The sequence below is a fragment of the Sceloporus occidentalis genome, unplaced genomic scaffold (genome assembly GCF_023333645.1).
Source record: "Sceloporus occidentalis isolate IW3139 unplaced genomic scaffold, rSceOcc1.0.p SCAF_2, whole genome shotgun sequence".
NCBI classification, from domain to species: domain Eukaryota; kingdom Metazoa; phylum Chordata; class Lepidosauria; order Squamata; family Phrynosomatidae; genus Sceloporus; species Sceloporus occidentalis.
The window spans coordinates 245,690,576-245,716,161 of record NW_028316982.1 but is presented as its reverse complement, the minus strand read 5'-3'; the positions used below and the strand labels follow the sequence as shown (position 1 = coordinate 245,716,161).

The 25,586-nt window shown below is 39.5% G+C and overlaps 1 protein-coding gene across 2 annotated transcripts in view; it reads right to left on the bottom strand.

Moving 5' to 3' along the window:
• LOC149319923 (phospholipid-transporting ATPase IB-like) overlaps positions 1-25,586 on the bottom strand; it is a 498,345-nt gene that overhangs the window by 312,140 nt on the left and 160,619 nt on the right. For both annotated transcript variants that reach the window (XM_089512598.1, XM_089512599.1), the window contains exons 22-24: positions 24,490-24,629; positions 19,679-19,817; positions 17,111-17,175 (exon numbers count right to left, since the gene is read on the bottom strand). In XM_089512598.1, coding sequence (XP_089368724.1) covers positions 17,111-17,175; positions 19,679-19,817; positions 24,490-24,629 — 344 coding nt within the window. The remainder of the gene's footprint in view (positions 1-17,110; positions 17,176-19,678; positions 19,818-24,489; positions 24,630-25,586) is intronic.

Sequence of the window (25,586 nt, the reverse complement as noted above, 5' to 3'; positions counted from 1 at the left end):
GCAAGTGGACCTCAGTTACTGCATCTGCACTTTTCTGCCCCAGGCGTCCTTCAGGCCTTAATTAACCTTTGCTCATAAAGCAAGTCTGTATTCCAAAGCTGCTTAATGGTAATCATACATATAGAGAGAGGGAGGGAGGGAGCCAATGTTGTACAAAGAATATAGGAATTTAATGTGCAGGAACATTATTTAAACCATATTTATTGAGTGGCAAAAATAGACCTTAAAACAGTGCTTCCACATTTCCAGCAATGGCTCTTCCCAGCCACAATTTCCGCATATTAAAATTCAGCTGTAATTTGATTTAGGCTAAAATCCTGAGCACATTCACTGTGAAGCAAGCTCAATTAGACATATATTGAAATAAGAGTCTTTGGGATCAGGGTGTCAATCACCAGTTTAATGCTGGGTTCCTCTTTTTTTATTTTTAAGCATGACATAGTACAGCTGCTTTAAACTGCCTTTCTCCACTTCTTTTTTTTCAAATACAAAATTTCTTGGCCATTAAAGCTTTTCCCCGCATGGTGTATGTATATGTGTGTATTTTTAATAGAATTGTAAAGTTGAAAGGTACTCCAAAGTTCATCTAGTTTAACCCTCTGCCAATATAAAAATCCACAGTAGAAACACCACAGACAGATTATCAGAGTAAAAACATCCATCCTCTCTTCAAAACCTCCAGTCTTCCGAGGTGGTCCATTCTACTGTTGACCATATCTGTCTCCTAATATTTAATCAATCTTTCCTTTCCTATGGTTTGATAGCTGCTCCATCTTCCTTGTGACAGCCCTTTCAGATACTTTAAAAAGGCCAATGTATCACCTCTTCATCTTCTCTTTTTCTGGCCAAACACACCCAACTACCAACTTTTTAGTGCATAGTTTCCAGCTCCTTTGCCAACATAGTCACAACCCAAGGGATTCATTCCATCTTCTTCATATCCTTCTTAAACTGTGGTGCCCAGAATTAGACACAATACCGCAGGTGAACAGAGTGGTATTGTTATTTCCCTTGATTTGGAATCTATACTTCCATTAATGTAGCACAGAACTGCACTGTTTCTGCTGCAACATCACATTTGTTGCTCTGTGCCTTAAGTCATTCCCTATTTATGGGGACCCTACAGCAACCCTATCATGGGGTTTTCTTGGCAAGATTTGTTTGGGGTGGGGTTGCCTTTGCCTCCGTCTGAGGCAGAGAGAATGCGACTTGTCTAAATTCACCCAGTAGGCTTCCATGACCAAATGGGGATTCAAACGCTGGTCTCCAGAGTCATAGTTCAAGCCATTACATTGCACTGGCTGTCACCATCACATTGTTAACTCATATTTACTTTGTGATTTACTTGGACCTTCTAAATCGTTTCACACATATTACTATCAATCCAGGTGTCTTTCATCCTGTATTTGGGCATCTGATTTTTCATGCCTAAATTAAAATCCTAATGTTTATTCCTGTTGAATCTTCTTTTGTTAGTTTTGGACCAGTCATGCAAATTGATTGACATTACTTTGAATATTGATTCTGCCTTCTGAGATATTAACTATCTTTTCCAGTTTCATGTCACCTCAGATTTTATGAGAGAACCTCTGTTCCTTTATCCAAATTATCCTAGTTATACAATTATGCTGAATAACACTTGGACCAGGACAGAACCCTGTGTAATTTCATGTGTCACATCTCTCTGGCTGTCAAGAAACCATTGGTAAGAATTCTTTAGATCCAGTCTATCAAGCAACTATGAGCACACTTAACAGGATCATTCTTTAACCTCCATTTTACCAGCATGGGTCAAGGATATGTGTTTGTGTAAGCTAGGAGGAAGCTTGTTTGTCAGCTTGTTAGTGCTCTATTGTTCATTTGTGTGTTAGACCAGGTCCTCTGCCTAAGCACATGCTCTCAGGGTGGTGACACATCTGCTGAGAGGAACTGAGTCAGAAACTTAGGCCTGGTATACACAGGCGCTTTGTGGCGTTGCGTGCTCCCGAACCCAAATACGTACGGACGCGAGAATCATGGCGGCCTCCCATCCATACAGGGGCCGCCATGATGACACTACAGTACAGCAACCAGACGTTGCTGGCAGGAAGTGGCATCATGGTGGTGTCCCTTCCTGCTTGTAATGCCACAAAAAAAGCCGCTCTAGGAAGCTTTTTTGCTGCGCAGCGTTGCCCCATGGTTTGGTTGGTGTGGTAACGCTTCGCAACAAAGAGGAGCGGCATTTTGCCGCCAGGGTGTACCGGCCCCGCGTTGAGGGAGAAGCTAGTTGCAGTCCCAGTCCCTAGAATTTGATGGACATGAAAGGCCAACAGGTAAGTTTTGAGTGGGCATTAAGCAGGGGAGATTTGAGGAGTTCTGTTTTAGTGCCTTGCTAAGATTATTGAACATGGATAGTGATGGAGTTGCTGCAATCAACTGCAATAGCTGTGATATGTTTGTGTTCTTGCCAATGGAAGTGAGCAGTTATACTTGCCACAAGTGCAAGTTGGTGGCCCTGTTGGAAGTGAAGCCCATGGTGGAATGAGTTTCATGACTAGATTTTAGCAACAGGGGATATAACCTGTTTCAGAGAAATAGATCAAACAGTAAGGCAGGAGGAATAGAATTATATGTCAAGGATGGTTACATCTATGAATGCATCCATGACTTAAATCCTGGAAGTCAGGTTGAAAGCATCTGGGTAAAAATTAAGGGAGAAAGAAACAACAAGGATGTCACTGTGGGGGTCTGCTACAAACCCCAAGGCAGACTGATGACTTAGATGATGCCTTTCTGGAATTGATGACCACACATTTAAAAAAGAAAAGATGTACACTTGTCCCTCCCTTTTCACGGACTTAGGAGTCTGTGGTCTCACTCTTCGCAGGAGGAACAAGCTGGAAGAGATAAAATGGTGGCGCGCACCTGCATGTGGCCCCATACACACACCATTATTTTCAATGGTATTCGAATATCCGCGAGTTGGGGGGTCTGGAAAGGATCCCCTGTGAATTGGGAGAGGCTGCTATAGTAGTAATGAAATTTTCTTGAAATTTTCTTGAAATTTGTTGGAAGTCAAATGCTGCCAAGAATATAAGGTCTAACAATTTCTTCCCTTGGAGAAAATGGAGCAGATAGGGGAAAGTCTAGGTAAAGAGGTAGTGGAGGAACACCTGGCTACTCTAAATGAATTCAAGTTGGCAAGGCCAGATGAACTATATCCCAAAGTATTATAAGGACTCGCAGAAGTAATTTCAGAACCACTGGCAATAATCTTTGGGAATTCCTGGAGAATCAGAGAAGTCCCAGCAGACTGGAGGAGGACAAATGTTTTCCTCACCCTCGAAAAATGGAGGGGAAGAACCTAAACAATTACTGGGTATGTTTATCTGAGAGAAGAGAAGGTTAAGATGTGATATGACAGCCATGTTGAAATATCTGAAAGGATATCATATTGGCACAAGCCTGTTTTCTGCTGCTCCAGGGGCTGGGACACGGAGCAGTGGATTCAAGCTACAGGAAAAGAGACACCACCTAAACATTAGGAAGAACTTCCTGATAGTAAGAGCTGTTTGACTGAAATATGCTGCTTTGGAGCATGGTGGAGTCTTCTTCTTTGGAGGTTTTTAAACAAAGGCTGGATAGCTATTTGTCAGGAGTGCTTTGATCATGCACTCTGATTGTGTACATGTGAGGGGGTTGGATGGAATGATCCTTGTAGTTTCTTCCAACTCTATGATTCTATGATTGTAAGAACATTGATTTCAAATGATCAAGAACATTGATTTAGGCATCAAGTATGGCTCAACTCAAACCTGAACCTGAAGTTAAAGTGGTTTAAGCCATACATCATAGGCATAAAAGACACTGAGCAGATTGATAGAAGAAATCATTCCAGCAGTTGCAATTTGTCAAGTCACAGCAAGGCTGATAGTAGCATTTTCCTCATTCTGTTGCCAACCTGGTACCCCAGTTTTGTATAAAGAGTACAAATGGATTTTACAAAACTCATTGGATTTCAGTGTAGTTATGATTGTAGTGGTTGGCACACGACTTTGGAGACCAGGGTTCAATTCTCAGCCTGGCCACAAAACCCATCTTGAGCAAGTCACATGCTCTCAGCCTCAGGGGTAGGCAATGACAAACCTTCTCTGAACAAAACCCCATGATAGGTTTGCCTTAGGATCACTATAACTAGGAATGACTTGAAGAAGCACTACAACAACAAATAGCCACATCAGCCCTGCATCATTTTGATAAATGCTCATTCATAATTTGGCATTTTTTAAAAAAAGTCTACACAAAAATTCAAATGCAAACCATTTCTAAGTATGTGTAGTTCAGTCTATAAATGCATTTTTATCCCCAAACAGACCTGTCTGTTCCATTTTGATGTGTCCTTTGAGGTAAGTACAGCCTCAAAACATTTGAAAAGTGTAACATCTAATGGAAAGTTACATTCCAAACAGCACATCAGTGTGATAGGTGTGGGTTGGATCCACTAGTATCAAAATGTGAAAAGATCAAAATTATCAAGCATTTTTCATTCAGTAAAGGTTTCATTACATGACACACAGCACCTCTGCTAACTCCAGCCCACCAGTTCCATTCAGCCCCAGCCAATATAGTGAGTGGCAGAGGCATCACTGGGGGTGCAGGACACACTGGGTGACACCAATGTTCCTCAAACATCTACCTTTTCACAGAAACAGTCTGTGGTGTTTGCCTGTACCCCCTTAAAATACTGGTGTGAGTGGGGCAAGGCTCAGTGGGAGAAGATAGGGGTGGCCCCAGGTTTTAAAAAAAAAAATTATTGTTTTTATTATTTTTGAACTTTTTTAAAAAAAGCATCACATTTTACCAAATTTTCACTTTAACCAAATGAAACTATGCACATGCAAATATATTTAGGCTATGTGTATAACACTGTATTTTAAAAGTATAATTTATTTTGGTTAGTTGTTCATATGACAACTATTACCATTATATTCAGTGCTTTATGAGAATTATGATTTATGACTAACATTAGTACAAAAAACATTACTAAAGATTATGTATGGTGTGGTATGGGAGAAGGTCGGGGGGGGGGGGTGACACTATGAGTGACTGCATCAGGTAATGATAACCCTGATGATGCCACTGGTTAGTGGTGAGGAATCATGGACGTTGCAGTTCAATTATTTCTGAAGGGCTGCAGATTTCTCCTCCCTGATATATATTCTTCTACTTTTGTAATTTCCTGAATGTGTTGAAACAATTACAGAGGGATATCATGCAAGTCTGTTATACTGGTAAAGTGCGATCATTGTTGGCATATTCACTGTTGGCATTTCACATCATGTTAGCATCTTTCTTCAATCACTTCTCTTCACACACATAATAAGCTTTGCCCTTTCAAGCATTTCCACTTGAGGGTAAGCTTACAGGTGAATTTAGCTAGTCTTAAACACATTATTAAAATGTAAATTTGTGGGCTAAACAGACCGGAACTAAACATTGGTATTGGGCTGGAGTAGGGGCATGGTGACCGCATGCTGGCCGCCCCAACACTGGCGTCACATCACATGCCCAACTACATACGAGCAGTGTCACACCATTTCTTTGGCACAGTGTTTAGATGCGCCGTGCCAAAGAATCAGCGAAAAGCCACTGCTTCCACTCCAAGGGCAGCTTTTTGCCACTCTATGAAGGAGCTGCATTTTGCCTATTCATTTTAGAGTGGCAAATTGCAGGATCAGGGCTGCAGCGTGCAGTTACTGTTGCCCTGATCTGGCACTGAAAGGGGTGCCAGGAAGCTGCTTTATTGGGGCAGTCTGTTTTGCCCCTTACTTTCCTAAATGGGTAAACAAAAACTGAAGTGCTCAGAGTAGTTATTCTAGAGTACTCCAATTAAGGCTAGCGGTTATATTCTACAGCAGCCTGTTTCAAGACATAGCTCAAAGCAGTTCACATTTCCCACTCAGTAGAATGCAAAGCACAAATAAATAGAAGGGGAAAAAAGTCAGGGGAGATTAGTCTGCCATCAGTTTACTAGACATGCCTATCTTTCTGAAATGTTTTTATTAACGTTAATCTAATAAATGTAATATCTGCATCAATTATTGGAAAATAATTTAAATAAGAAAAAAATCACAGAACAACCAATATCAAATAGCAGACTGGAAATTAAACTACTTAAATAATTTCCCTACAGGCCAAAAGCAATAGGCTTAATATTTACTAACCTTATTATCCCTTTCCGTTGAGTCAATACTGCAGTCTTGTCTACCAAAATCATGACCACATCTGCCTACAGAACTTGATAATACTAATATCTTTACTTATCAAGTATGCTGGTTCTGGACTTCAAAATCCTAATGATAGGAAAGACCTCCTGAACTTGCCCTGAATAGCATTCCCAAAAGTATATTCACTATAATAAATATGTCTGAATGACATGGAAGGATGTGACACAGAATATAGGATTGGGAATTTGAAAGACTACAAAACTCTCAACTGCACAGACCTATTTGAATGTCCTTCATGACAATGCTTCCCTGGCACAGAGCTTGGAAAGGTTCCATTTTGGGCTACAACTCCCAGACTCCATCAGTCAGCATGAGGGATTCTGGATGCTACAGTGAAAAATAACTTATCCAAATTGTTCCAAAATACTCATGTGAGCACAACCGGCCTGTTTTCAAGCAGCACACTGTATGCCAATGCCATAAAAGGTTAAGAGTCAATAACACTTCTTTCAAATATATATACTATGAAAAGTAATCAATCAACTCAAAGCTTTTGTTTCCCAGTGGAATAATATGTTTGAGTTCTTCATTCATTGAGTTTGTGGGGAGGGAGGGATGTGGAGTGATGAAATGTTCTAGAACAGGTGTTGTGCCTGTAATTCATTCTGTAAGTACTCTAACAAATCAGGCAAAGAACAGATATTAACGTGGTTCTGAATAACAGGCGTACTGTGGTGTGCTTTTTAAAGTCATTCATATTTCTGAAATACAAGTCTTGTTGGAAGTGAACAAAAATATACTAAATTGCTTATGGCTTGAATCTATGAGAAGTTTCATCCCAATTTTACACACCATGCTGGGCAGGTTAATCACCATGCTAATATCCAACTGCAAAAGTTCATTTTCTTATAAATTAATGCATGGGTTTCAGATTTTTGAACAGTTACTTTTTTAAACTACAACTCCCAGAATCCCCAACTAGAAGGGCCACTCACCCAAAACACATAATTCTAATTTTAAAACTAGCCTAAGCTATAACTGGTTTTCTAAGAGTTTGCAAAGGGCTTGTTTCACACCTTTGAGAGTTCCTTTTTCAGACTGCAAATCCCATAATCCTCTCATTATGCTCACTGAGAGAGTCATAAAGTTGAAGTCTGAAAGGGTAACACCTCAAAGCTCTGACTTGTTAGTGGAAACTCTGTGTAAAATTTTCTAGTCAATGATGAAAGAAACAGTCATTGCTTACATTTAAGTATCACAAGTCCCCTCATGTCACTCATGTGCATTATATCTTTTTGGACTGTAGCCAGAATGGTGACTGTAGGAAGTGCACTCTAAAAATAAATAAAACAGTTCTAACCTCTACTGTATTAACTGCTTGTATTAAAAACTTTCTATTTCAGGACATTTAACTGTGTTTTATAAATGGGGAAAAATCTATTAGTAGCTGCAAACAACCTAGCCTCAATTCATATGGAGGATATAGTGTATGGATCATGCTATATACCAAGTATATGGTTCACTTTAGTTCAGCACTATCTATGCCAAGGCTGGGGAATATGTGTTCTCCAGATGTACTTGACCTTCAATGCCTATAAACCCTAGCCAGCATATCTAATGGTGATGAATAATGTGATAGTAAGTCCAACAATGGGAGGACCATACTTTTCCTATCTCTAGTCTAAAGTGGCAGCAGATTTCCCAGGATTTCTACCTGAAGATGTGAAGGATCAACCTAGAATCTTTTGCGTACAAAGCATGGACTGTACCAGTTGATCTTATAGCTTTTTCCAAGTAGCGAGGAAAGTCCCTGTATGCTTCAGGATCAAAGCAGCAACTGTCCCTAGTGCACTGCAGAAAGTGGCCTCTTTGTAAATACAGATGGCCTTTGACAGGTGATAGAATACCAGCACCAATACAATCATATAACCAGTGTTAATATGCAAGTGCCTGCAGATTCCACAGATTAGTGTGATGTGTTGCTCAGAATATTGGACTAGGATTTAGGATATCTAGGATCCAAGCCCCACTGAACCATTAATCTCACTTTGTCAGTCACATTGGGCCAGTCACTCTCTCAGCCTCATCTAATTTGCCTTACAGGCAGGGAAAGCCATCTACACTGTCTCAACTGAGTTCACAGGAGTAAAAGTGGAATAAAATGTAATTGAGGGGGGAAAAGGAATACTGGCACAGTGGCAGTGACTGGTGTTATTGGAGGAGTGACTGTACCACTTCCTGACATTTGACTCATGGTGACCCTGTGAATGAGACATCTCCCAGCTCTCTGTCCTCAACTGCTGTGCTCAGGTCTTGCAGGCTTAGGGTCGTGATCTCTTTGATTGAGTCTATCCATCTACTATGCGGTCTTCCTCTCTTTCTTCTGCCCTCCACCTTTCCTAACATTATTGTCTTTTCTAGTGAGTCCTGCTTTCTCATGATGTGGCCAAAATACAACAGCCTCAATTTAATCATCTTGGCTTCCAGGGAAAGATCTGGATTCATCTGTTCTGGGACCCATTTGTTTGTCTTTTTAGCACTCGTCTCCAACACCACCTATCAAATGAGTTTATTTTCTTTCTATTGGCTTTCTTCACTGTCCAGCTCTCACATCCTTATAGGCTGATGGGAAATACAATGGCTTGGTCAATCCTAACTTTGATGTTCAGTTTTCTATCTTTGCATTTTAAGATCTTGTCTAGTTTTTTCATAGCTGCCCTTCACTGCCCTAGTCTTCTTCTGATTATCCACTACAGAGTCCCTACTATTTCCACAAGGCCCTATTCACCTGCCTTCTGGACAATAGCACCACATTTATCAAACATCCCCTTTGTTCTCAGTTTTGACACTTCCATAGGAAGTTTCATGAAATGCTCAACATGTACTGTATGACCATTTTTCATGGATATTTTAACATAAACATACCTGAAAAAAAAGTGAAACTAACTTGTACAAAAGACTCAATTCGATAAAGGTAAACCTTCATGGATATAAAGATTAAATAAACTTCTTAAAGAGAGGCGTAGACTGGTGTTTATTTTCACAGCCATCTCCATAAATTAACCTGACCTGGCCTATCAGTTTCAACACAGAGGAATGGGTGCTAAGATCTGTACTGGAATTTATACAATGCCAACTATTCATTTCTGTTTATTTTTCATGATCAGTTTAGTTATTCAGCTTCCGGTTAAAGTTGGAAGTTGGATTCCTTGTGGTTCCGTAGAGATTACTATCTACTCCATCAAGTAGTGCAGGTAGTGGATAAAAAAGTATTTTATTTGATATATTTGATCACTGATGATGATGATGATGATTTCCAGTCCACCTCGCTCCCAATTCTGCAGTAAGTATCCACTATGGAAATGCAAATTCTTTGGAGACAACTTACGAATAACAAGAGGCATTTCCTTCTTTCTAAGCATGAGGTACTGTGCCCCCCCCCCCCACACACACACACTTTAAATTAATGCAATTGTCAGACAACACTGAAGGGTATACTGTCATTTTGCAAGTGAACTATGTATAACAGTTCACTCTCTCTCTCTCTCTCTCTCTGTATACACATATTCCAAGCCATCCATAACTCACAGCTCATATCCATTTATTTTACTTTACAGAATAAATGGAAATTCAATAATACTTGAATCACTACATACACTGTGTATTTAAAGCTAGAGGCCCAATTAGCCAGCCACTGGAATTGAATCACCCTCCTTTTGCCTGTAATTTTAGACAATGATTGCAAGAGTGGAAAGGAACTCTTTTTTTTGATGTGGAGAGCTGTATATTTAATTTTGCATTTGCACTGCTGACTTGCTGTACATGTTATTGACTATCTAATTAACGCTCTGAAAGTCTGCATTTGTTCCTCCCAGAGAGCTGGCGAGAGAATGGAGGTTTCCATCCATTTAACCATGCTTCTCCCATTTCATCTGATTATTAAATACTGCTCCTTGTGCAGCTCATTCATTAACCTGATGTCTCTGAGTCTCTATAAGATTAAGGAAAAACTAAAAATCTTCAAGCAATAAAAATTGACAGCAAAGTTGACCCCCCAATGTATTCTCTCTCCCAATTTTCCTAATTAGCTGCCTTTGCTAAGTCCCACTACTGCTTGAAATAATGGATCTCCATTCAGCCTGGCTGGTGATTAAGATAACTATGCTCAGCCCCAGATGTTGTTAAGAACAGTCTTGCTGTCTCCCCCAGGATGAGGGCCCACAGTTTGGGGGGGGGGGATGCTGAGCCTTAAACTCCACTTGTCCCCCAGGTATTTATCTTGCCACTTTCCAACCCACTGTCTTTGCATATTAAAATTACTGTGCAGATTACAGAAAAGGACAGGGAAGGAATCCCTTTATTTGCTTCTTATGTGCAAAACACATATCAGTATTAACATATTACTGTACTCAAGATATAACAAATTGCTAAGCTGGTAAGTAGCTTGGGTTTGCAAGATTCAAAAACAAAAGAAGTCTGAAAATAGAGTGTGAGGTGTGAGTAGGGAAGGCATCAAACTTGACTAATTTCACAAAATATTACTGTAATAAAAAGAGACAACAACTACTCTCCCTCGCCACTAAAAAAGTTGACTGTATAAATGGCAGCCCATGGGCAAAAACATAGAATTTAGTCATAGCATAGCCAGGCCTCTTAATCAACTACATAAAGAAATAATTGGACTAAATGACTAAAAAAAATTCAGACACTTAGCACAAATATAGCAGTTTAATAGCACTTTAAAGGCCAAGGCTCCCTCTCATGGAATCCTGAGATTTGTAGTTTTGGTGATAGATTTAGTCTAGTCAACTGCCATAAACTATAGCATTAGACCTTTCTGGAAGAGAATTTTGAATATTTCATGAAACTGCAGTTGCCAGGATTCCATAGGATATTGTCACAGCAGTTAACATGGTTTCACAATACTATGATTGTGTAAGTACGGATGTACCCTTAGTGTGGGCCCAAGCACTTTTTTGCAGTATTCAGGGATGGAGAATGTGTGATCCTCCCACTGCTTTTATACCACAGTTGCCATCAGTATCATTCAATGGTAATAAATGCTGGGGCTCTTACTTTAGCAACTTCTGGAGGGCCGCAGATTGTCCATTCTTGATGTATATTTTTCCTATTCACACATCCATCCATCTCCTCTCAGAGTTTTTAGATCTTTGCAATAGGTTTCTCTTTCAAATGAGATCTTGTCCAACATGATGTGGAACAGGACTTTTGTAATGCTTTTTCCATCAGTCTCTATGGCAAGAAAGCTACTCTTCTGACTTGCTTTAAGGGAGAATGACAAGCATGTTAAATTTTTCATCTGCTTTCAGTGGTTGATGAAAATTATGTGTCTAGATCTGATGTGAGAGCCAGTGTGGTGTAGTGGTTTGAGAACTGGATTGCAACTATGGAGAACAGGGTTCAAATCCCTGCTTAGATATGGAAACCCACTGGATGACCTTGGTTAAGTCACATTTTCTCAGTCTCAAAGGAAGGGAAAGGCAACCCCCCTCTGAAGAAATCTTGCCAAGAAAACACCATGATAGGATAACTTTAGGGTCTCCATCAGTTGGAAAAGACTTGAATGACACAATGACAGCAAGGCTTGTAATTCAGAACTGGAGAATCTAATTCAGGGCTGGGGAATCTGCATCTCCCTGATCCCACTGAGATGCTGATGAATTACTACTCCCATCATCCTTCATCACTGAGGCAAGCTGAATTTGTCTAAACTGCAATCTGTCAACAGCTAGACATGTGGCTAGACTGCCCCAAAATAAACACATTTTGGCGATTGGTACTTAAATAAATTTCATTGATTACCAATCAATATGTAAAATTATGTCCATAAATGCTTTTGTTATCAATAGATGCAAACTCAAATTTGAAACATAAAAACTTCATACATTTCTTCATTACAGCAACCTGTGTAGAAATTGCCAGATGTTGGAAAACAAGGGAGATATGTGGTGGGAAAAGGTCTGGGACCTATGGTTATTTGAAAAGCTGTCTGACAGGATGGCAAGTTACACAGGATGATCAAAATCAGGACCTTTCATAGACAAATGGTTCCCACTCATTGATTTTGTAAACAAAGACAGAAACAAGAGAAGACAATCTCATCTGAACCTTTGGTCGGGCATTCTGGACTTCAAAATGACCACTTACAATGAACAGAACCCAAGAAGGAGACCTGCAACATAATTCAAAGTTGTGAGGTGACTTGTTTTATTTTGCTTTATTGTTGTGATATGTCTTGTACATGTTTCTTTACTTATAATTTTTTTAAGAAACTGCAATCTACCAACTACTAGAAGGTCACCAGTTCCTCAGCTGTCATCTAATATAATCTAGTGCACACAGCAATGTGAGCATGCTACTGTACATGTTTGTACACAACTGTATGTATAGCTCATTGAGAAGAGCATCAAAATAGAAATAATATTGTTTCAGAGAGACTGACATGTCCCTGATGCATTTTTAAAAATAGAACCTGAGACCGGAGATCATACTTGTGTATTGCAAATGTACTCAAAATGTACACTACCCTTTTGCTTAATACCAATTTTGTGCAAACAACTGTATAACTGCAAGTGTAGTTGCTTCTTTAATTTCAGTCAAGTGGTACACTGAAGGAACTGAAGAAAAGCTACACACCATCCAAGAAAGCCCAACTGTAAGTGCAACAGTTAGCCTTTCAGGCCTCTTATTGTACAACTGGGAACTGAATACATACATTATGCCATGGCCAAAAAAGTAAAATCACGCGCATGAGGATGCCACCTTTTAAAAAATGCTTTGAATATATATTAATCATACTAAAGTACTGAGTCTCTGAAATAATAAATCTTAAGTTTGTCATGACTAATGTAAATCTCTTGATTTTAATGTGTTTAAAAGTCTGGATTCATCCCAGTTACCACAAGAGGCCTACCTGCTGGGCTTGTTACCATTCTCAGAATAAATGAATTTTTGATTCTCCTCGAATTTCTTTGGTAAATTATTCCATGGTATGCTTGCAGCATTTTGGTTTGAAACTTCACATTGCATTCAGCATAGTGAGTTGATAGTTTATTTATCTATACTTGACAATCTCTTTTTCTAGTTCACAAAAATATAGATGGCTTATTCCCAGCCTGTTATCCCAGGATCACACATCATTTCTCTACATAGAGATCCACAGAGTTTTGGCTACTAAAAGTAAGGTACCCTTATTTAAAGATGAGGGAAGCAATCAATCTAGATCAAGGGAAGTAATAGTGCCACTATATTCTGCTTTGGTCAGGCCCCAACTGGAATATTGTTCTGGGCACCACAATTCAAAAAGGACATTGAGAAACTAGATTGTGTCCAAAGGAGGGCGACCAAAATGATGACGGGTCTGGAAACCATGCCCTATGAGGAAAGACTCAGGGAGCTGGGGATGTTTAGCCTGGTGAAGAGAAGGTTAAGAGGTGATATGATAGCCCTGTTTAAATATCTGAAGGGATGTCATATTGAGGAGGGAGCCAGCTTGTTTTCTGCTGCTCCAGAGACTAGGACCCGGAGCAATGGATGCAAACTGCAGAAAAAGAGATTCCAACTAAACATTAGGAGGAACTTTCTGACAGTAAGGGCTGTTCAACAGTGGAACAAACTCCCTCGGAGTGTAGTGGAGTCTCCTTCCTTGGAGGTCTTCAAGCAGAGGCTGGATGGCCATCTGTTGGGGATACTTTGATTGAGATTTCCTGCATGGCAGGGGGTTGGACTGGATGGCCCTTGCAGTATCTTCCAACTCTATGATTCTATGATAAACCCCAGACATTCATTTTCATGTAGGACTTGTTTTGAAATGATCAATTTCTTTTCATCCCATATCTTCCAATAGTCCCAATTTGTCAAGTACTGTCCCAGTTAAACCTCTGTCATCCCATTTTCTAAGCTGCTTTTAAAATGCCCCAGTTTCTTCTTTCTCCCCCACTTTGACCTTGGGTCTACTTCAGCTGCTTCAAGCTGAGTTCAAAGTGCAAAAATAGTTTGCACTTAATTCTGCAGGAGGGAAAATGGAATGGGGGGGGGGGTTCTTGCTCTTTCTAGTGAGCTCTTTTTTGGGGGGGAGGGAATCTAATTTCTGTAAACACAGTACATACATTCCAAGGCTTCTCTGCTTAAAATAACAGTTTTGTGTGCTCTCCTTTATTAATAATTTCTGTCCTCTTTTTCCCAAGCCACACCTTTTTGACCATACTATGATGGTGCCCAGCCACATGGCTCGGTTTTCATCTGTAAAATGTTGCAGAGCACTCTATCCCACTATGAAAAAATGTGTGAATTCTGGAAGATTCTTATCAAACACAAACTGAAATGAAATCATGAGGAATGGGTTCATTTTCAAGGGTTAGTGTTGAGACAGAAAGCACAAAGAGTCCAGTGGCACTTTAAAAAGACTTTGTTGGACATAAGCTTTCCTAGACTCCAGCCAATATGTGGACTCAGCAGAGAAAGATCAGAGACAACACCTTGGTGCTGACACACAGAGACTATCCTTATGTTGGAATAAGAAAAAAGCCATAACTTTATTGGTTAAAGCTATAGAGAAAAGGCCATGCATGGGCCTGGAAAGCCCAATGAACCCCCTTTTTGAAGCTTTCCTGAATGTTAAGATTGGATCCTCTACCATCAAAGAGAGAGGCAGAGTCACCTGCCTTTGAGCTGGGCCTAACCCCCATTACTTGCACCCTCACAATCACATAGAGATACTCCAACGAGAAATGGTAAGCCCACAGGTCTCATCTGCCCCAAACTGGTCCTGGCCCCGTGCAAAACTGCCACCCCAAAGTAGACAAAGCCCTGCACATACAAATAACCACACCTTGCTAGCAAAACCAAAACCACAGCTTGAAGAGAAAATGGATGAGATGAAGAGTGAAGTCCAAATGCAGGCTAAGTGCCAGAGAAGCAATTTTATGTTCTGCTAGAGAAAACCTCAAGTCTGCCAAAAGAGCCTGCCTCCAGCCAGCCAGGCCCTGCATGATTTGCTGATTTTTGCATCAGTTTTTGAGGCCCTTGTTGGGAAGACCCAACCAGTGCCTCCAAAAATGGTGCCACAAACTGCACTTCCTCACAATATGGGCTCCCAGATAAATCTGGGGTCATTCTTTGTTGTATTGTATTCAATTACACTAGATGAAGCCCATGAAACATTGTGCCAAATAAAACAGGTAAAATGTATTAAATTTGGTGACAATATATACAAATACTTTCATATATTAAAGGTGCCACAAGACTCTTGACTGAAGCTATTTGTAGATTTAATAAATCTACAGATTGCTTCAATAACAAGTAAATAAATAAATAAAATCTAAGCTCCTGGTTTTTTTCCAAATTGCAGCCCCTTACTGCTACAGGAAAGTCCTCTCCTTAGTCATGCTGAAATGGTGAGCAGCTTAGCTGGCTATGCAAGGCTAACCTCTGTGGAAAGCAGAGATCAGGAATGTTGCTCTGAAAAGGAACCTCTTTGCATAACACACCACAGACCTGGACTTTAGCTGCAAGAAGGCAAACTTTAGCTGAAGTTGATTAAAAAGTGATGTAAAATATTCAACAAAAAGGGCAAACACTTCAGTAGATTACAAAGAAGGCAAAAAGTTCAAGGCAAAGAGAACAGAAAAATATGTATGTACCCCTTTCTGTCCTGTGAATCCTAATGTGTGCTCTCCAGTTTTTGTCTCTTCTTCTTCTTGAGATAGACTTATAACTGCATAACCATTTTGCATTTGCATTTATGATGATCGTATCATTGCCACAATTATAAATGACCCTGAATCCCACCTCAAAGCCCAACACTTGCCCAAGTAATGGAATTCTTTGATGCTGGTGAGCAGGGTACTGCAGGATGATAGGACTGAATGCCTGCCTCCCTTCATTGACACAAAGGCTGCATCCACACTGCAGAAATAATCCAGTTTGACACCACTTTAACTGCCATGACTCAATGCTAAGGATTTCTGCGAACTGTAATTTTGTGAGACACTTGGGCGGGTTACACACCGCCATTTAGTACGTAATGAATACGTACTAGGGTTAGGAAGGGGCGGTGCTTCCGCATCCCCCTAACCCTAGTACGTATTCTGTACGTACAATATGGCGGCGGCCGTTCCACACAGCCGCCGCCATATTTACGTATCGGATGCTGTGCATCCGCACGTGTCGCGGTGTCTATGACATCGCGAGTCCGCCCCGGCGCCTCACGACGTCATAGAGGCGCCGCTTAAAGAAGCTCCATTTTGGAGCTTCTTTTTCGGTCTGTGCGGGAGCTGCGTGGTGTGGCTGCTGTGGCTCCCGCACGGAGCAAGCGGCGGCGGTGGCAGACCGCCGCAAAGCGGTGGTCTGTAACCCGCCTTAGTCTTACCGCTGATTATGAGAGTATACAATGCTTTTTAATTCAAAGTGCTTGATGCATGTCAATCAAATACCCAAGTGTGCAAATACAGTCCACCTGCACCTTATGTAGGTTTGTGCGCCGTCATAGAAATGGTTGTGATTTAAGCGTACATGTTTTTTCCCATATGGGGGGGGGGGTCCAGAACAGATCCCCCACATATGCCACAGCCCAATGTATATACCTAAATAAGGTAGTTTCTTTCCAACAGACATCAAATAAATTAAAAACTGAGCCGGGCTTTCCAGGCCCTTGTTCCGGCCCTTATACACTAACTTTCTGATTTTCTTTATACAGAATAATTCTGTTACTTTTTCGCTCTGAACTGCACAAGATAACATTCCCATTTTACTTAATTAAGAACTGATCTTATGGCTGATTCTGCCACAGTCAAGGGCAAGATTCCTTCCCACAATTGCGTGAACAAGGCAAGAAGATAAAGGCTTACTTAGACTAAAGAGAATAATGGCAAGGTTTTACTTACATCCAAAGAATCTTCATTCACAAGGATGAGAGACATACTCTGAGACACAAGCTTGCATGAATAACCTATGAGTATAAAAACACACAGTTGTTCTCAGTGTGAGCTGTGATGATGAAGAAGTCCTTCATAACTATTATCTCATTCCTCCTTCACAGTAATAATAAACAAACTCAACACCAATGTAGGTAGGCAGATAGGTAGATAGATTAGAACAACCCTTCTGAATCAAACCACAGCCTATCTAGTCCAGAATTCACACCCAACAGCCAACAAGACATCTATGGGAAGCCCAGAAAGACAATAGTAAAATCAACATGACAACAAGAGCCCATGTATCTAAGTATCTTTATCAGTAATTTGGGGGAATTACATGTAAGTAAACATGGCTAAACATTCACAGCATGGACTGATATACAGTCAACCCTCCTTTTTCACGGGGGATCTGTTCTAGACCCCTTCACGAAAATGGAATTTCACTTATATTCAAGCTCCATTGGCTTGAATTTAGGTGCGGGCACATGCCCCATTCACTCTCCTTCTATTCATCCCTCGCGCATAGATGAGGGATGTGCATGCAAACACTTGAGAACAGAGGGAGGACTGTATATGACATCATACAAAATATATAACTGAACATTTTTCATAGTCCAGAATGGACCTTCTTCTCCACTTGTATTTTTGTAAAAATAAATATTACAAAATGCTGTAACCTCTCAGCTGCTCTTATCCAAGACATGCACCATGCTCTATAGAACTGTTTGGTGCTCAGACATAGGGAGTGCACAGACCCAATGCAACCCTCAAGCAGAATGAGACAGCTGGCTTGAGTTGGCTGATTTCGAAAGTCATGAAAGGACAGCAAACTGTTCGCAATGTTGTTATGCTCAAGATGGGGTTGCACAAAACTTGTGGTTTCAGAAGCCAAAATAACTTGGCTAGCTTTGAATACTGTAAAGTTGTGGGAGCAGAGTTGGTGATACACTGCAGACAGGAAAATGTCTTGAGTATACACTGGAAATGTACAACAATATTTTATATAAACCAAATAAAAACAGTGTATGTTGGTTTATCAGGTACACTCCATAATAGTGTGTGTGTGTGTGTGTGTGTGAACATACAAAAAATGGGTGATTTTAAAGTATCTTCTGATTAACACACATCATTTAACCTGATACAGAGAGAAAACAAAAGCTGGAGAAAAGTTATAATGAAATTCCATAAACTCCTACCAAAAAGAGGAGTCAAACATATAGAATTGTTTTTAAATGTTTGGGATATATAAATAAGTTCCAGCATACAGTACTATACTTTATTTTAAAATTTCACTGAAAAATAAAGTGGGCCGGAGTGTGTGTGTCTTACTCACAACTTCAGACACTGCTCTCAACAGCAACATAGCCTTTCCCCAGGGGCAGCTTGCAGCCTAAACTGTTACGAATTTGGTATAACTAATTCAAAGAGATTTTCTGGTAGTTTTTTATTGGAACAACAGCTGCAACAGTGAACAGTATTTTTTAAATCGCTTCTCGCCGTTTTATTTTACATCTTTCAAATCAAGCAAGACACCATTTGACAACTGGTGCTGGTATATGGAGTTTTGAACAACAACCAAAGTTATACAGATTCTTCAGTGGTTAGCACAAGTTGGGAGACCTCAGATATTAAGGGGATTCAGATATGGGCGTGATTCTGGATTATATATTGCATGAATCAGAGTTCAAAGAAGTTACTTTTTTGGACTACAGTTTCCTTTGGCTTCAGGATTCCAGGATCTGTAGTCCAAGAAAGTAACTCTTCCTAACTGGCATGCTTATTAAATATACTTTTTATTGCCTATTTTGTGTGTGAGAGAATGTGCACCTTCTGAGTTGGTTTGTTGTCATTGCCACTCTACAGCACCTGGTATTCCCTGGAGTTCTTCAATCCAAGTAGTAACCAGATCGGACTCTGCTTAGCTCCCAAGATCAGATGAGCTCTAGTCCCTTCAGGGTATTTATATTTAAACCCCATCTTTTCTCCAACAAACTCAAGGTGGCATACATGGCTTTCCACTTTATCCCCACAACAATTCTATAAGATAAGTCAGGCTGGGAACAGGTGATAGCTCCAAACTTATGTAGTGAGTTTCGTGCCTGAGTAAGGGCTTGGACCTTCCAAATCCCAGCCTTACAGTCTAACCATTACGACAGACTCACACTCACACATGCTTATTGGAAGCTCAATTAGGCTGCTGTCACACTGCAGAAATAAATCAGTTTGACATCACTTTAACTGCCATGACTCAGTGTTATAAAATTCAGGCAGTTACAGTCTTGTGAGATATTTTGCTTTCCCTATCAGAGTGCCCCACCAAACTACAAATCCAATAAAATTGAATTTAATTCATTTGAGCTGCCTTGGAACCAATAGTAGGAGAAAGCCAGGATATAAGTTAAACAAGCAAATAAGGCAGAAGCAGTGCAATTAATGAGCTTTTAACTAACACATTGCTCAGTTCCCCCAGACTCTGTCATCTTAACAGGTGTTTATACATGGTAGCCTTACTGGAAAAGTCAGAAGGTCTTTTACCTATGTTGAGAGCTGTTTCTTGCTTGTCTCCTGTTAATACCCAAATCTTGATTTCTGCTTTCATTAGAGTGGATATAGTTTCTGGGACACCTGCTTGAAGACGATCTTCGATAGCTGTAGCACCAAGAAGGAATAAATCCTGCAAATGGCAGAAGGGGGAAAAAGCGAAGATTGAGAATCTGTCTTCTCTTTACATTACAATTGACTTTGACTGTGCTCAACAAGAAAACTGTATTTATTTATTTTGTTTGTCTAATATATAGCCTGTCTTTTTCCAATATTGGACACAAGGCAGATCACAATAGAGATTAAAACAAAATACAGTTAAACAATTATTATAATGAAAATGTTTAAATAACAATAGGATAAGCTATCATGTTAACATGCTATACATGAGGCTGCCTTTGTTGAGTGTTTGAGCCAAATGTCATTTGGCCCAGAGTCAGCCACACTTTTAATCTGGAGTTGGCTACAAGGGGCACACAATTCCCTTGCTGCAACTGCTCCACTGGTTGTGGGTCAGTTTCCAAGCACAATTCAAAGAGTTGGTTTGTTCAAGAGCAGCTCTATACTTCTCAGATCCAGGTTATCCATATACTCCATCACCATGCATAAGTAAGAGAATTTGAAAGTGAAGAAAGTAGACAAGAAGAAAATCAATTCATTTGAGATGTGGTGCTGGAGAAGAGTGATGCTATGGACAGCCAAAAAGATAAACAAATGGGTCTTTGAACAGGTCAAACCAGAACTCCCTCTGAAAGCCACGATTTTTAAATTGAGGCTGTCACACTTTGGCCACATCATGAGGAGGCCTGAATCACTCAAAAAGACATTAATAGATGGAGGGCAGGGTCACCATGAGTTGAGGTCGACTTGGGGACAATTAACAACAACACCAAATGTTCTCCCACATGAAACTGCTTGTGTTTTGAGATCTGGGGAGGCCCTTCTATCTGCCCTTCCACCCTCAAAGGTACTTTTTGTGGGGACACATGAGAGGGCCTTCCTAGTGGCTGTCCCTAGGCTCTGAAACTCCCTTTCCAGAAAGGTTAGACTAGCATCTTCTTCACTATCTTTTTACAGGCAGGTGAAGACTTTTTTTTTATTCTAGCAGGCCTTTCAAAATTGAATTTTTAGGGGGAAGAGGCCTTATATAATGTGCTGGACTTTTATTGGTTGTTGTTGTCATTGTTGTTTAATGGTTTATGCTTTTGACTGAATTGTATTTTTGATAGTTTTATTGCTTTCATGAATTTTTAACTATGTTTGTTTTTAACTGTTGTAAACTGTCTTGAATCCCAAACTGGGGGTGATTGGGAAATAATATGAATATTATTATTATTATTAATAATAATAATAATAATAATAATGGTGATGCTTGAATATAAAGTAGATTAAAAGTATTTTTAAATTTTAAATGTTTAAAGTATTCTTCTCAATTTTTCTTTAAAAATAATACATTTTACCAAATTTTCAATTTAACAATATGAAACTACATATATGTAAATACATGTAGGTTGTGCATATAATATTGTAATTTAAAGATATAATTTTAATTTTGCTAGTTGCTTATGTCACAACTATTGCCATTACATCCAGTGATATATGGGAATTATAATTTATAACATTACTACCAAAAACATTACTAAGGTTTCTGTATGGTGTAGTATAGGAGGAGGTCAGCAGGGTGACACTATAAGTTACCGCACTGAGCTCCATCAAACTCAGTCAGATGTTCTCCCATATCTAGGGTTGAGATCCACTTTTTTAAAATACTGTTTGTCAAGGCCATAATCATAACATCAATGCTCCATGTTTAATGGGCTAAATAAATGGTTTGCATTCTAAAACTTGAAAAAGAGAACAGGAGTTTGTTTTAGAAACCTCAGTACTAATATCTGCTGCAAGAACAGGAATTAAATGGAGGGTTCCAAATAAGATGGATACACAACCAGGGAACAATACAATAGTTTTCTAGTGCATTTTAAAGATTACATTTTGCAAAGATTACACAATAATAAATGAAAAAGTAGCACATTTGAAAATATGGATTATGTATTACAAAAATATGTAAACATTTTTGTTTAGCTCTGATGTGAAGGATGTTAAGAACCAAATTAAATCAAACTTTACATCACCAGGAATGCAATTTAATGAAACTTGGCTTAACTGTAGTGAAATATATTAACTCTTTAAACACAGTGTGAAGACACAGGAATCCGTATGTTTATTTACCCATTTGACAAGTATGAGAGAGAAGAAGCTGAGAAAGGGCCTGCTCAGCTCAGGAACCCTAGATGTGGAACATCTTTACATGGAGTTGGCTCCATGTAAAAACATGTCTGTTCATTAAAGACTTTGTGGCCTAAGCAATTCACTCTAAAATGTTGATGAATATAGTTTAAACCCGTTTTAACCTTTTAAACCTTTCTAACTTAACACATTTAATATATCTTTAGTCTATTTAAATTACTTTTATTGTTTTAAATTGTTTAATCTTTATATATTGTTTTTACTTGTACACCACCCTGAGATGCTGTGATATAAAAAGATAAAACTTTCCCCTTTGACAAGGTTGTCAAGTCATGTACAACTGTAAGGGGCAGTCCTCATCTCCATTAGTAAATCAAAGAGCCAGTGTTGTCAAAAACAACTCTGTGATCATGTGGCCAGCATGACTGCAAAGAATGCTGTTACCTTCCCATCAAAGTGGTTCCTATTTATCTACTTGCACTTTTACATGCATTCGAACTGCTAGGTTCGCAGAAGCTGGCACTAGTGATAGGAGCTCACTCCATCACACAGCACTTGAGCCTCAAACTGGCGACCTGCCAATCTTGCAATCATCAGAGTCAGCGTCTTAACCGCATCATATATAGTCATATAAAGGACAGTGTAAAAAGATGATAGATAGATAGATAGATAGATAGATAGATAGATAGATAGATAGACAGACAGACAATCTATGGTTCTGTATTTTGGAGAGGGTTCACAACTCCAGTGAATTCTTTTGAAGGCCCCTGAGGAAGGCCTAGTGTGGCTGAAATGTGTTGGGCTTTTTAAACACTAATAAACAGTTGATCATTTTTCAGCGCCATTTATCTTCTGGTACAGAGACTGGTCTGTTTGCCCAATGAAGTGAGCTGAAGGGCTCTGTTGACATAGCATGGTATATGTCACATTAAAGGATGAACAAGTGAAAGTAAATCTATTATTGTGAGTGATGTGATTAGATCTTGTGGTGACATTTCTGAGTAGTTGTGTAGGCAGAGTTGGCATCTGGGTTTGTGGGAAGGTCTTGTACCACCACTATTTTTCTAAACAAATAGCAAGAATAGCTTTGAATTCTTTATACTACAAGGACTTGTGCCAGCCAGGACTTATAGACACTTCTCATTAGCAGCAAAGTTGGTCTGCCTGGCCCAGCTTGTCTCACTTTGATTGCTGCCACAACTGATACAGCACAGACAGATTTCATGCTCTCTCAAAGTACAAATGCAGGCAGCAGGACATGGTTTCTTTGAGGTCTCTCATTCAAAGGGTTACCATAAGTCAAAGCTGAATCTAGAGCACATAACAACCATAAGTACTTACTGGTAATTAACTAATTAACTACATGGAGGAATTTCAGGTAGACAACACTACTGTATTTTGCCCAACCAGTGCCTGACTGCTAAATGTTTAGTATGTAATATTTTGTATTTAGTATTTTGGAAATATTTTTAGCAGTAGATCTAACAGCTGTGATGTCCTTAGTATCCTCCATCTTGCAGTCCCACAGTGCTTTCCTACACCAAAATTAGCATTATTTTTTCCACTCTGCTCAAATATAAAATAGACACACAACCAAATGAAAAGAAGTAGCCAGGAATAATACAACGACACAAAAGTTATACTGATAATTACTGGTATGTTTCTATGAAATTATAAAAACAAGTTATGATATGTTTGTGTGTGTTTCATTATTAAAACATGATTTTAACAAGAAAGTAGTAGCTTGGAGAGGCAACTATTTCATACCTTCCAACATTTTACAGATGAACATATGTGGCCAAGCAACATCAGAGTATGGTCAAGACTGCACAAGTTATTAATGAGGAAGAATACATATGCTTGGAGAGAGTGCAGTGGTTTGTTTTTGCATGAGCCCATTGGGAAGGACAAGATTCCACCTCTTCATCATGAGATTGCTGAGTTAAAGTGAAATCTGCTTTCGCACTTTGAAGTCACAACTGCAGTGGGCTGAGGTTCAAGGCAACAAGTAGGAGAAGGAAAGAGAAATAGGGACTTTTCAAAAGCCACTGGAAAAGTAGCATGTCAAGAAGATTAACCAGGACTGTTCCTGCCAAATTGGTACAGTTAGTAACTGGGAGTGAAATATTTCCAATCAAACAGAATAAAGACTGCTATATGAAGTTTGAGCTGGAACACTACTTCAGGATGTAATTTCAGATATGGTAAACAATATATAAACTGGTTACATTTTTAGTGACATGCTATCACCTCACCCACCCCCACATATTTGTACAGAAAGGGATCTGGTATCACCTTTGAGACTAATTGAGAGAAAAAAGTTGATAGCATATGCTTTTGCAGATGGTCTACTTCATGAAATGAATGAACTGTACAAAAGCTTAGGCTACCAACTTCTTTCAGTTTGTCTCGAAGGTGCAACAAAATCCTTTTGCATGCTGATCTGAACTAAAATGCCCAAGTTTATTAATTCTGCCACATTTGTACAAAGTTCTTATAGCCAAGATCAAGTTATAAATAATTCATCTGTAACCCCAAATCTCACATCTCGTAGTTACCTTCTCAATGATTTCATAGCACTCCTCCAGTTTTTGAGTTCTGTCTTTCAAGTTTGTGCTGGCTTCATTATATATGTTCAGCCAATCCTGGTAAGCATTTTCAGATAAGTCGGCATATGCAATGCACAGAGTTCTCAAGCCTAAAAAGGAGAACAGATAATGGCATACAAATATATAGATCTTATCATATGGTGGCCTTTATTCTGATGTAAGAACACCTGCTAAGAGAACAGACTCATGGGAATGGATCATGCTAGAAGACCTTCACCACCAGTCCAGAAGCTTAATTTTACAACAAAATTACAAAACTTGTGTGTAATTTTGAAGCTACCCTATCTAATAAATAAAGGAAATCCTTTAGTTAATTAGTTAAACAGATAAAAATCTTACCAACTTCCCATGGCTGTGCCAGAGTTTTGGAAAGTTACTTTCCAAGAAATCTCCAGATGGCATGGTCTGTGGACTTATTAGGAGTCTGGACACTGTGGTTCAAAAAAGCTATTTTTTCATGTCTGAGATTGTTTTCTTGGCTCAGTACAACACTGAACACAGAGTAACTCCCAAAATGGTTCAAGCAGCTGCAAATGACAGTAAAGGGACTATTTTTGGATTGGATTCTAACTTAGGGTTGGATTCTAACATAGGTGTACTCAGTGTGCATACCCAATAAAAGTTAATTAAATCAACTTAAGTCCCCTTGATATTGTTGGGTCCACTCTAAATTTGACTCAGGCCCAAAACAGACAAGCCAAATAGAGCAGCTTCCAGAAACTTCAGGGGTGTGGCGTTTCGACTATGCATGCTCCGAGACCACTTAATGTGGTCCAAAGCTGCTGACAAAAGGAAGTGGCAGCCCACTTCGGGAACAGGAGTTCAGTAGTGGTCCCAGAGCAAAAATGGCTGTAGATAGCTCTTTCTGGGCTGTCTGCTTTGGCCCTCAGCCTTGTTCTACTAACCTCACATTTTTGTTTGTTTTTCCTTAATTGAGAACAAGTTATTGCAGCTCTTTGAGTCCAAGACATGACCTTGAAAAAGGGAGTTAGATATGTGTCTCCTATCCCAACAGAAGTTGAAAAAAATACTTTCCTATCTCATTG